A 13,820-nucleotide genomic window follows, 5' to 3' on the forward strand; every position below is an offset into this window, starting at 1 on the left:
AATGATTTTTTGGCTTTCAGGTGACATTTCAAGCCTGCCTTTTCTCCAGAGGATGCAGAGAAAACAATACTGTGATGGAAGAGCAAGTTTCCTGTGTGTGTGTGTGTGTAATTTTGGGTGATTCTTAGGTGTTGGATATTTGCCCATTCTGTGGGGGTTTGGTACTGTTTTCTGTTCATGCTCTGTGACTTTTAAAAGAATGAATTTGACAAACCAATAGTGTCACAGCAGTGTCTTTCAGTTACACGTGAGGTTTTGCATTGCCTTAGGTAGTATCATTTTGACTATACCAAGCATCATACATCAAGTCCTCTGGGTGGAAACCATGCACTACCAAAATTAAAAAAAACCATAAGCTCCTTAAGAACAAACAAGTCCTCATACTCCGAAGTGAAGCAAATTTCCTTTTACTGGAACCTGTTTTCACTACACCCTTGCCCTAACAGGAGACCAAGCTAGGATCTTTACCTGGAACGTGATGCTGAACAATCATGAAAAACATTTCCTGACAGCTTCAACTGGAAAGCATAGTGATTTTTGAGGCCACATAGTACAGCTTTCAGAATGATTGATTCTGCACATTTGTCAAGCTGCTGTGAGTGGCAAAGAGCAGAGAATTACAGGATTTTCTTGTCTGTAGGGTGTTTGCTCATGAAGTTACTTGTCTACAAGATGATACAGGGGAGTGTTGGCCACAATCTTCTTGGCACAGTAATGCTCTATAGTTTTCTCATGCTGAGTCCAGTGATGTTCCCCACATCCCTCCCCCCCCACCCCCCAAATAATCCCAACTGGGTAAGAACTCAAAGACATGAGTGTTCCCATTGCACGTTTGGGGGTATAAATGTGTCACATATACAAGGCCTGTCGCAGCTTCATTGCTTACTGAAAATGCGCACATTGCATATTCTCCTGCTACAACCTTTTCCAAAATTGGAATGTTATTTTGCTGGCCTTAGGCTGGGATTTTTTTTTTTTTTGTCAACAGCTCTTAGAGGAAAATCCTACGGCAATGAAACTGGAATGCCAGCGTAACAGATATGAACAATCTCTTCCTAAGTTAGGAATGGTATCAGCTTGATCCTCTGCCCAAAGTCCTAGGAGTAGTGTGTGAATAGCAGGCTTGATTGTCTGCGTAGGACCAGATCAATGGTTGGCCCCAGGCAACCCATCTGAAATGGCATTTAAAAGGGTGAATGGGGTTCTCCGATTTCCCAACCTGCATGCTGCCAGCTAGATGAAGCTTACAAGTCCAGCTCTGCTATTGCTCTGCAGCAGCTGCTGCCTGAAATGTGTTTCTAAATTTAGGACTGCATTTCTGAGCCCATTCCAGGTGCGCCAACTTGTAAAGTGCAGAGACCCTCAGACAAGTCAAAAAAACACGAGGACAGCACAGTTCTCTTCCCTTAGGCTTTTGCTGCGACTTATTAATATTTGATTTTTCTTCTGTATTATTTGGGAGCTAAAAGGTTTAGCCTCATCTGAAAGTCTTAATGAAGCTTACAGAGTTTATTATGACTGGCATCCAGGATGAGCTGCTCCATCAGTGGTATGACCATCAAGAGCCAGATTTACAATCTTAGGAGTAAACATATGTACAATCAGAGTCTGAATCATTTTATTCAGCTAAGGGCTATTCTTTCTTGCTTTCTTTAGCAGCACAGTCCATTTGTGTTAACAGGCATATATATTTTTTTTATTTGCACTGGCTTCCCACTGTCAGAATCTGAAGAATTCTGAAAAATGAGAATTTATTCAGGATATTTAAGTGGCACTGACGATGTCCTCTAAAGTACAGTAGGAGGCAGTTCTTACCCCCAAAAGCTCAGCCTCAAGTATACTAAAAGTGTGAGAAAGGTATATTACACTAATGGAACACTGGAAAGAGAGAGATACAGAAAAATTGTTGATGTATCTTGCTCAAAGTCATGCAAGATTCCATGTCAGAGTGAAGAGTTTAACCCAGGGATAATCTGGGGGCTTCAACCTGCTATTGCTGATTTCTTGCTATTGGCAATTCCAAGGGACATTCTGCACCACTTACATTGTGTTGAGGTATCCAGGATGCAAAGAGCTGGTACCTCTGTTTCACACCAGTTATTAATTTTAGATTATCCTGCTGACATACTGTAGTTGTTTAAAGGGTAGGTTTTTTTAATCTTTTTTTCAGTAAGTTTTCCAGTAGAGAGGTGGTTACTCTGGGCTAAAATAAATTCTGCCTATAGAGCTCATTTCAGTTAAGGGTCTGTACTTTTTGCTGACAAAAACTAAATCTACAAAGGAAAGTTTTGCTGGTGTAGCTATATTAGTAAAAAAGTACAGAGTAGGCATAATTTAAGAGTCTTTGACATGAAGGACTGAATGACTTTTTGCTCAGCATGGGATATCATGAGTATGCTATTTTTCTGTCTGGTCTTCTAGTTCAGCTACAATCTACAATATACTTTTATGACTCTTTTAAATGTCTATCTTACTTGATCTAGTTAGTCAGATCCAGTTAGGCCAGTTAGTTCATCTTTTCCAACACATCCTTTTATCAACAGGTGATTTATTTTTGGTCTGTGCTCTTCTTTAAGGATTCAGGTACTACATTCAGAGGAATCTCTTCTGATGTAGCAGCCTGAGGGTCAGCTACAGAGAAGGGAACACAGATCCCTCTTCCAGGAGGCTCACATCACTGATTCATGGGGTATTTCAAACTCTTGTCCATAGATTCTTTTACACAGGTAATATCTAGCTAGACTCATTTCAGTATATACATTTCTTTCACAGTCTCATAGCTATGACTCCTTGTATGGTGGTCTTCGTTAGCTGAAGGACTTCTGAGGAAAAGTGTGGATATAGTCCAAGTTTGACTCCAGTGCCTTATAAATAGGGACTTCCTTCCCACTTGCAATTGTCTTTGTAGACTACTAGTCACATTTTAAAGTCATGAGCCACTCAAGTTGCTTGCTGATCAAGCTTTCCAACACGCTGTTTGGAAGCTCCGCACCTCTAACTGCACCTCTGTATGGTAATTACATAGGATATGAACCAGTGTTAAAGCTCTGTTTTATCCAGCCTTGAATGCACAGTCTATGTTGGTGGCTTTGATTATTAGATTTTTCTTATTTTTTCTATGCTTAGCAGTACTCTTGACATTCTTGTCAAGTCCTTTCTCACCCATGGCAATTATAACAGGTCACAGCAGACACCATGCAAGTCTAACTCTGAAAGGCTTTTTATCCATGCCCCTGAGTTGTTTAATGCCTCACATTGTCTCCACTTATTACTCTCTCTCTCTCGGTACCTCATCTATTTCATTGCCTCTCTGCACATCTGTCATACCAAGTCGAATTTTCAGGTTGGGTTCTTATAACAATCTGGCTCTGGGACCTGATTCCTCAGTGTCTTACACTATAGAGTCATATATCACTTCATCCTACAAAGCCCATATTTGTACATGGCTGTGAGCATGTCTTACATTTATAACATGCTGATCTGAGTGCTCTGAATGTCCTTCATTGTTGATTTGACCATATCATTCATGCATTATATTCTTGGATGGCTACAAGCATTTTTCCAGCACACTGAGGTTCCCTGTTACTACTCGTTTTCTGTTCTACAGATACCATGACATGTGTGCCAACAGTCTATTCTCCACTCCCAAGTGTGCCTCCTTGGGACTTTTCTTTTTCATCAACTTCTTAGTAAAACCTGTAACAGCTGTCCCTTTCTTATCAATCAGGATTCCTGATTGCATATCCAGTCTTTCCTTGTCTTCTGTGGACCACCAGCTGTGATTTGCATTCTTTTTTCCTTAGAATTCACATACTGCAGCGGTTTAAAAACCCCACAGAAAATGTGACATGCTTTTCAAACTGCAGATTTTAAAAACAAGGGTTTGCAATGCCTACTGAGTGGCTCTAGATGCTGCACCTTGCTCCTCCTCTAACTGAACTTCTGCATACTGAGAGCTAGGTCAGGTCTGCAGAAATGCATATAAGTGCTGACTATTAGTAGGGAAGACAGGACAGGGACCTTGGGTATACAAAGACATGATGGACTAGATACAATGTTAATGGTTATTAATGACTGTTTGCATTACTGTAGCAGCCAGAGGCCCCAGTGTGGGGGGACTGTGCAGGAGCATTACGCTTAGATTCATCCTTTTTCATTTCAGGCACTTAACTGAGATGCCTATGTTCAAGGGAAGGAGATGGGCTTACACAGGTYGTGGAGGCCTGGAGGCTCTTTTGTCATGGACTCCATGGGGAGCTAAAGGAGACAATGCCCTGTATGTAGGTGGCTTATTTAAATGTCCGCAGTTAGGTAGGACAAATCTGAGTCTTTGGGAAGGGAGAGTTACCAGGGCCCAAAAGGGTGGTGGTGTCTTTTCTGGCTCTGCGTGTGTGTGCACATGCATGTGCATGTGTGTGTATGCTGCGTGGTGTTGTGTGTCCTACCCTTGCTAGACACAGACACAGCACATAAAGAGATGTTTGGCAAGGCAGAGGGAAGTCCTCTGATTTAAAATAAAGAAAGAGTAAATAAACACTGTAAAGCATCAACACAATAAAATCAGCTTAGACTTCTGCCTGACTCTGTGTCATCTCTTCGTAAATATGCTGCAGGTCTATTATTGCTTTCAAAACTGTGCATGTACCTGTGCATGTCTTCTGTACACAAACATGCCTTTCTGAGACAAAATTTCCTTGATTTCATTTCTTCCAGCCACCAAGGGCTATAAGGACTTTTGACTAACAGTGTTTAGGGAACTGTTTAGTCAGGACTGGCCTGTGGTAGGACTTGCACACAAGGAAAGCAAACCAACTAGCCAACTCCAGCAAAGATAAGCGTAACTGTAACAGGGAAAGAGACTAATCCTTTTTGTTTTACTCAAGAAAATAATCCCACTTGGCCTATGGTAAAGATTTAATTCAGATGCAGTGAAGGCAACACTTTCTATTCTTTATGCTGTACCACAATTTACTGCTTCAGGAAACCTCTGTCAGCTCTACTAGGCTTAAAAGAAGTGTGAAAATCTTGGAGAGCTTTGCACACAGAGGGAGTGTGGTGATTCAAGATATGATGCATGCATTATGAAGAGATTTCCCCATCTTTTAAGCTGCATCACACAAATAGTCATGTAAATTATGGTTTTAGCTTTGAAATGTTAGTGCAAGCAAGGCTCTGAAGTCTTGCACTTGACTGGGCCTCATCTAGTATGGCAAGACAACCCGTCATACTTGTACAGCTTGCAGCTTCTATGTTACTGAATAGCTGCTGTGACCGAGATTGTTCTTTTCTTCCTGAATCTAGCCAAGAGATGTAACTGCCTCTTTCACAAGGGAATTCAGCATGCGCTCTACTGCATTAAAGTTTTTAATCCATTTAGAAACTGATGCCAGTTTACAACATGATTACCTACAAAAGGTGCCCCTGAAAATCTGCTTCTGTACACAGCTGAATTTAAGCCTAAGTGTCTCTTCTCTCTTGAGGAATGTGTCTCTTACTGTATAACATACTGACATGGATGAGGTGTTAGAAGCACTTGAGATCTAAGTTCCTGGATATGTAGAGATGGAGCATTGGAATTTCTTTCATATTTTGCTTCAAAATTAGGCTGAAGGGTTTATCAAGGCTAATATCTGGTACAGATACTTCATGAGAACAGAAATAGTGGGAGTGGAAGTAATCTTTGCTCAAATTGAACAGACAGTTCTTTTGCCCTCCTCATAATATGTTTAGGCATTGTTAAATAATTACAAGCTAGCAATGCTTAGGAGTTGGGGAAAAATCTGAGATTGCTACTCCTAAACCCATAATACCAGCACTTGAGTAACTGTTAAAGTACTGGTATGTCATTGTGTGGGCTGCGTTTCAGAATCTAGGCAATAAGCTGTGTTATTATTTTTCTGTGTTTTTTTTTTTGTTGTTGTTTTGTTTTTTGGAAGTGCTGCATCTAAACATGTTATACCAAATGTAAAAACCCCAAACTTGTTGCCACCCAGCAGCTCTTAACTCATTACTTTTCTAGGATCATTCTACAAGTCCTAAGCAATTCTCTAATCACATTGCAGAATGGGATCCTTTGGAAATTTGAGATTTCGTGTTGTTGAGGCCTTTTGCCTTGTTTTGCTTTGTTCTCTGTTTTCCCAAGAAATGTATCACATATGAAACACACACCAGAGCAGGCAGAAGCTTTATGGGAGGTGAAGGATGTGCTGCTTTGGAAACCACAGTCCTTAGGGGCTGCCAAAATTGGAATCTGTGCAGCTTCAGCAGATGAGCTCTGATATTGATCAGTCTTAGCTGAGAAACAGGCAGAGAACTTGGGGATGAACAGCTGCTCCTGTGCAGAAAGCCTCATCCTTCCTCATAAGGCAAGCAGAATTTGGAGAGACCGCCTAGCTATGAGGAGACAAGACATTTTTGATATTTAACACTTTGAGAGCTCATCCAGTGTGACTGTCTATACGGGCAGTGCATGGAGGCTGACTATATGGCAGCATGTCATGTTCAGTCCTGCCTGGGCTTTTTGTGCTGGAGGCTGGGCCGAGGGCCCATATATGGATGTGTTTGGCATCCTAGACACACAATCCAAAAGTGCTGGATAAACAATGTTCCCTTTATACCTGATCATTTTTCCAGCTGCCACACACAAAAAAAGTCATGCTAACGTGTACCATGCAGTTGGATGACATTCTGATCTCCTCACTAGCATGCACTTCAGTAATGGTTCAGATCTCTTTGGAAGCTCAGGCTAAAGTGAAGTTGATGAGCACCTTGTTAAGGAGAGCATTATGGCACCTCTGGTCCTGGATTTGCACTGGCTGCTTTTGGGGAGGTCTGAGCAGGTGGTTCTGACATCAGATGATCCCTCTCTTTGAACTAGTGCATTCACATCTGTCTTATGTGCTCTCTCTCTTTATCTCTCTCTCTGTCATGCAAAAAATATTAGTGCCAGTTCCAAGAGAGACTGAGTTGTAGTCAGAGTTCCCAGTCTGAGACATGCTAAGGTTTTAATCTTGGGAAGAAGAAGTAGGAAACAAACTGTAGTATCAGAAAGAAATAAAAGAACAGACAACAGGAGAAGGGAAAATCATCAAGGAGCAGTAGTCATCATAAGCGTAGCTGAACAACATGCATGTATTTGCTGGACTCTACAATGAGAACAGAATTTAATGGGATTCCAGCTAGCACCATAGATCTGTGAAGCACTCATTGTCTATTAATAAGGTAGTGCAATAATAAGATTTTTTCTGCATCTCAGACCAACTTTGTGAGCGATTTCTTTTCTGATCCCATCCCAGTCTCTCTGATAATACCCAAATATGAGTATTTAATGGAAATATTTAATCATACTAATGTAAGCAAAGGACAATTCTGACAGCTTCAGAAAAGTTTCACTCTAGTTTGGATCTGCCTTTATCTAAACTGGAACTCCTGTCTCATGCTTGGTAAATGGACATGAATTGAGCATAGTAAAACAACAGAGAGCCTTGCCCAACCAAAACACCTTTTGCTCAAGAGATGTAGCTGTCATTTCTCTTCCTTTTACACCGGTCATGTCTCCCACGTAAGCTAACAAGGCATCTCTGTTTTGGTCCATAAGGTAAGTACTTTTCTTGACTGGAAGTTCCTCTTGTTCTACAGCACATACCACAGGCATCCTTTGGTTCAACAGATCTTGAAGATACTTTCAAAACATCTAAAGTATCTACAAGGCCATAGCACCATAGCAGTCTGAGATGTTAGCTGCTGGGAAGCGGGGAGTTTTTGCAGGTATTTACCACCCGCTCACATCAAAACAGACACCAGCAACCAGCAAAAACATGTGTTTGTCCCAGGGAATAGCTTATGAACTATGCTCCAAAGCACAGGCCTGCCCTTGCTATCATTAGCATCAGGGCCTTCCCTTTTTAGGAGGGTGCTGAGAAAAAGCAGTCTCCTGGAAGAAACACAAGCATTGCTCACCATGATCGTACCCCTGGGTGAAACACTCCATAACCCCAAAAGGCTTTTGCAAATGTTAACTACTGAATGTGCTTGACACTTGAGCAGCTCTAAGTAAAGGGCAGGGGACACGCATACCTTGGCCACTGCGTTAGTGTTTCACCTCCAAGAGCTGTCAAAGTGCCAAATACTGTGGAAGGCGTGGGTGCATCTGCTAAAAGCTCTCTCCTGTTTCTCCAAATCGTGTGTGTTGTTTGGAAATCCTCTTAAAACCCTCTGCTCTAAGTTGTCTGCTTGGCTCACACGTGCCAAAAGCCAGCTCTGCTAGAGCTATGTGGAAGCAGCTGTAACTTGTCTCTCTTTTGAGTTGATGGACACCTCCTCAGCCAGTGTAAGCAGATGTAGCTCCATTGATTTCTGAAGGGATATGTCAATTTACTGAGCGTTTAGCTCTGTGGGTTTCTTTTCTCCAAGAGCACAGCTTTAATAAAACTGGTAACAGTGATCATGAAATTCATATAAACAGCATCCCCATCTCTTGCAGTTTATGAAAATCCTGTGTGTTTGTGACAAGCCAAAGAAAGCCCAGTACAGTCCTGATATTTCATGCTGATGTTGGTCATCAAGTAAGGAAGTATTTCACAGAGTTATTTCATGTTGGCATGCTGTGTGAAAGTTTCAGAGAAACGAAAGCTCTTCACCTTTTGTAGTAAACACAGGCCGCCAGCAAATACTATAATGTAATCTAGTAAAACAAAATAATTTTAGAAGCCTTTCAAATACTGAGAAGGAACAGCAGGCTGTGGGTGGGCTGCTCCGCTCTATGAGTGCTGTCTGTTAATACCCAGATGTCAAATGCCAACTTTCCATTCACTGCTGCAAAATAACAGACTGTCATGTGGTAAAAATAACCACGGGACGCATACAATACATTCCAATGCTTGTTTCACCTACAGCACATAATCAAAAATGTGTCTGTGGAAGTTCAGTAGGCATCTATATCAATGCTATCTGTATCAATGCTATACAGTACATTTCTGGTTTGTGATTCAGAGAGAAGGTAAGGCAGGGAAATGCTTTATGTTAATTTGTCATGCTTCTGGTATTGTTTACTGAAAATCTAAGGCAACTGCAGAAAACAGGAGATCACATTCTCACTATGTGGAAACAGGAAAGAATTGCAGAAATGACCTGGGATCTTTACAAGAACAAGGAGAAACACATTAACGTTAAAGCTTCTCTACAACTCAGGATGGTTTCTGCTAAGAGACCTTGTAAATCCACTTCTGGCTGTGCTGTGCCAGATTTACAATGGTACAACCAGCCTTGCAGCCAGGAACCTAATAATGCAGCAATGACTTTCCAACCTCGCCTCTACTGGTGGATTTTCATCTCATTTAAAACTCAGTCAATGTTGAATAAAGAGTCCAGTCACCCTGTTAAGTCCACAGACTCTAGCAGTTTTTTAAAGTAATGCAAGATAGAATACCAGCATTTTTTGCATGGAATAGCATAAGTCTTATTCTGAAATCTGAGGTTAGATAAGCATGAATCAAGGGAGTCCAGGACCAAACTTCCTTCAATTCTGCTTATTTGTCCATTTCCACTTTACATTTTAGGATGCAAAGACTGTTTCTTGTGTTCTTACGCTTCAAAATTTCTAAGCTAATTTTAAATATCACCAGCATTATTATATGATAGTATTTATTGGCTTCTTTTTATGGACTGTTCTGATTTATTTTTTTTTTACGATGCAGGTATCTTTCCAGTCACTTGGGATGAGGTGTACAGAAAGGCTGACTAATGTAGGCATTCCTCTTCTGAATGCTTTTGCAGATGAGTGAGCTTATTAAATCATTATAGTTACTCATGTGTAAGTTTACCCATATGCATATATACTTGCAGGCTACAAGCTACAGTCTGTGATGTCTCATATCCTGATAACATGGAAGTCTAATAAATAAACAGCAGTCTATGCATTTTTGCTGCCCAAGATGAAGTTAAACAACTCCCATAAAGGGAAGAACTGGTTACGCTAGCTCAAGACTAAACATCACAAGCATGTGTGCATTTTGCACAGGGCCTTACTTTAGTGGGAAGGTCACTTAGAAAATGAATTAGAAAAAGGAATACTGAGCTGAAGCATTCCTATTGTGTTCAAGGCCTTCAAGCCCATATATAAATCCATATCTAGCTCTAATGCTGCCGCAAGGTAGAGATATTTGCTGCCTCCAGACAACACAGGCCTACACGAGCCTCCGTTCACATTTAGGAACGTTCGTCTGGTCTGAAGCAGCATCTCCTTCGATTTTCTGCTCTAAGCGTAGTTGTTCGCTCAACTTGCCAAACCTATTGGTTACGTCTGGCCTGCCAACAAAGACTGATCTCTCTCTTGTGCCATGCCTGTTCATGTGACAAACCCTCAGAGGTACAAGAAAGTGACCTTCCTGAGCACTTCCATTGGAGCAGAAGAAACTGCTCTCTGAAACCATGATGGGATGTTCTGTGGCAAGAGGGAGGGAAGGGAAAGACTACACAGTGGACCTGTTCCTTCTTTAACAGTGCACTACCAGGAGACATTTGGGCCCTGCATAAATGAACATATGAACAGCTCTCCCCACCCCATAATTCTCCCCTCTGCCTCTCTCCTCAGAATAGTGGGCAGAGCTGGGACGTGCAGGCAGCAAATGAATCCCTGCAAAATGAGTTCATTCTGCATTACTCCTCCAGATAACATACTTGGCATCTTTCTTTTTCTTATTCCTCCTCCTACCCTTTACTGTCTCGGCCTATCTTGAGGGGATCTGTTTGGATGGGTCAACTTGTCAAGGATGTAAACTGGAATTAAAATAGCCACATCACCTTCTGACATCTCTCCTCTAACATCCAGATGCAGTATTGTCTCATCTAAATTAAAATACTAAATTACAGTCTTGGGAGTTTCCTTGGAAAAATGCCAGGAAAGTTAAGAATGATGGCAGGGTTGTCAAACAAATGCCTTTTCAATTCATTAGCAAGCACCTGAGCTGCCATTTGATAGACAGGTGGCCACGGCAGAAGAAAGCTCCTTTACTTCCAAATAGTTAATGATTTTATTTCATGGTTGCAGTTAAGGGAAAAAAAGATCAAACCACAGGGACAAAGATACAAATATTTTGCACAGACTTTCATCCTGCAACGCACTGAACACTGAACTGATTAAGCAGAGCTTATAAGCACATAGGGTTCAATGCTTTTGGTGGTGGTGCTCACAGATTTAAAATCAAGCACATGTTCAAGTGCTTGGCTGGATAGGGTCAGAGTGCTTAGCACCTTGCAGTGTTTGGCACCAGATGAAATATGTATTACATTATGTACTTCTGAAGCTGAATCCATGTGTTCTTTCCAGCTAGTGCATTAATTTATGGCATAAAGACATCAGGTAGGATATGAAACTCTTTTCAAAAGGTATCTCCTCTTACTTCACCACAGTTTTAAAAGAACAATAAATATTCTTAGATTAGTTTTAATTAATAGGAATAAAAAGACACAGACCAGTAGTGTGAGACAGTTCTCACAATCACATAGGAGCTGGTTAGTGTCTTGCAAGCTCAGAGTGCGTTTGCCTGTATATACCCCTGAAGAAATATTCTCAGTGATGTCTTCAAGAAATTTCACAAGAAACTTGGCATAAGCCAAACCAAGCTCATCACATCCTTGGCTAATACTTCAACCCTCGGACTGCTGGTCCTCTTCACTTTTTCTCCTGAGCTGGCACATATGTAAAAGCTGTGAGGCCAAACATGACCAAACTTCTCCCAATTTTCTGCCAGATCAAAAAACTCTAAATTCACATAGTGTAACTAGCAGAAGAACCAACTGGAGTTGGTTCCACTCCAAACTGGAGTTTGTTCTGTGAGGTATAAAAGTGCTCTCCCTATGAGCTTTAGAGCCCATATTTGGAGCAAAATAAATAAAAACACAAAAAAAGGAGAACAAACCTGTTAATTTAAAATGTAATGGGAAACTTATAAAAGAAAAAGATTATAAGGCCCAAACCTTGCTTCTGAAAGCAGTAGCTATTTGATCTGTTGGAGGCATCTGCTATTGCATTTTGCAGTCATTTGCACCAGTGAAAAGTGAGTGAAAAAGAGTGCCACCACTCTTCGAACTCCTTTTGGCTATAGGAGGTGTAAAGCAATGGAGAATCTCCTGAGTGTTGCACATGTGCATCCGATGGGGGACCTCGGTCCCCTTCATAGTCCCCGCATGAGGAAAAGTCCATCAAAGTCCATGAAACACAAAGATACCACTTTGGCTCTACCTTGCAAGTAGTGAACGTCTGGGAGAAAAATTCTGTTTACATATCACACTGTATGTTTGCCTGGCTCTTACACTCTTCCCCAGTCATCTGCTGCTAGCCAGGGGTCGGGGGCTAGACAGGACTCTGGCCTTAGCTGGGATGACTATTCTTAGACAAAGCAAAGGGAAACTGTCCCTACCTGTGTATGTTTTCTTCCAGCTTTTTAACTTTCAGCTCATCCTCTTCTGACTGCTTCCTTCTGGCTTCTTCCTCTTCTGCAGAGCCAGCAGGAATTCCCTGTAGCAGCCATTTTTCCCGAAGAGCTTTGGACTATAAGGAGGAAAAAAAGCAAAAACTCTAAGGAGAAGAAAGAATAAAAGCCTTCTTAAGTTTGAGAAGGAGCTGAATTACTGATTACCACTTTTAACATTAAATTCCAGCTGATCCATTAGATGTTTATCCAGATGTCAGGTCTGCCAGATTTAGGGGTGACAGTTTTATAGTATGCACTGTATTTATTATTGATGCCTTAATCTGAAGCTATTTTTAGTTCCTAATAAGAACAGCAGTTTAAACCATTCAAATTAGCCAGTCCCATAAAAACCAAAATTTTTGAACAGAAGTCAGGATCTCTTGTGCATGATAAGACACGTGCTGGAAGGACTAAACTCATAAATTCCTTAAAGCTTCAAAAACAAAAGAGCAGCATGCTCTAAATGTAATGTGTTTCATGAAGGATAAAATCATTCTCATGTTAAATTAATCAAATATGTTATTTTTGATTTATAAAATGGGTGTGTCTTTATATATACATTTACAGACGCATGCACACACACACACACAAATGCATGCATATACTTTCATACAAACACACACATTACCCCTTAGCCAGACCAATGTTAAACTAAACAAACAGAAGTCTTCCAGAAGTCACAGGTATCCCATGACACAACAGAAATGTTACAGTAAGCGGCAATAGCTTACCCCCAATACAGGAATTCCTGGGAGTTTCAGTGTGCTTTCCATACCAAAAAACATGGCTACGACTTCACCTTGACACCTTCCAATCCAGCTCGAGCTCACCCAGAGACATTCACTAGTTGAGATACACTGGTTGCAAACAACACTTTAAATAGCACATCAGGCTGTGTGTCTTGGCCCGAATCCTCCCACATAGATACAACAGCTAAGTTGGTAGAGAGGGCACAGCCTCATGGAACGAACCCTTTGGAAGGAAGATTAGCAGAAAACTCTTCTGGTCTCCCACCCTTGGCAAAAAGGAAATGAAGCTGTTGGAAAACTCAGTGAACTAGGGAACCAATAAAGCTAGCCCCTTCACTGACTGGAAGGAAGGGCCTTAATTTTGAATTTCTGAAGCAATTGTAAATATTAGTTTAAGGAACCAGCTGTCAGAGCATATATCCCCTATAGTGAAAAGGAGCTAATAAGAAAATCATCAGTTCAGAGAAAACGAATTTCAGAGACTGCCCAAACATGCATTATCCGTCTCTGTAATGAGATGTTCCTAGCTCGAATAGAATCTGATTTGTGCAACCTAAGTATAAAGAAAAACATTCACCAACAAAAAACCGTCTCCAAA

General features: G+C 41.1%; 1 protein-coding gene across 1 annotated transcript in view; it reads right to left on the minus strand.

Annotated features, from left to right (window-relative positions):
* Positions 1-13,820, minus strand: part of LOC112978318 (paralemmin-2-like) — a gene marked incomplete at its 3' end in the record, with an annotated part of 121,979 nt that overhangs the window by 45,480 nt on the left and 62,679 nt on the right. Inside the window, exon 3 of the mRNA XM_026091696.1 lies at positions 12,420-12,550. Within this exon, the coding sequence (XP_025947481.1) occupies positions 12,420-12,550 (131 nt within the window). The remainder of the gene's footprint in view (positions 1-12,419; positions 12,551-13,820) is intronic.

The sequence above is a fragment of the Apteryx rowi genome, unplaced genomic scaffold, assembly GCF_003343035.1.
Source record: "Apteryx rowi isolate R43461 unplaced genomic scaffold, aptRow1 scaffold_918, whole genome shotgun sequence".
NCBI lineage: Eukaryota > Metazoa > Chordata > Aves > Apterygiformes > Apterygidae > Apteryx > Apteryx rowi.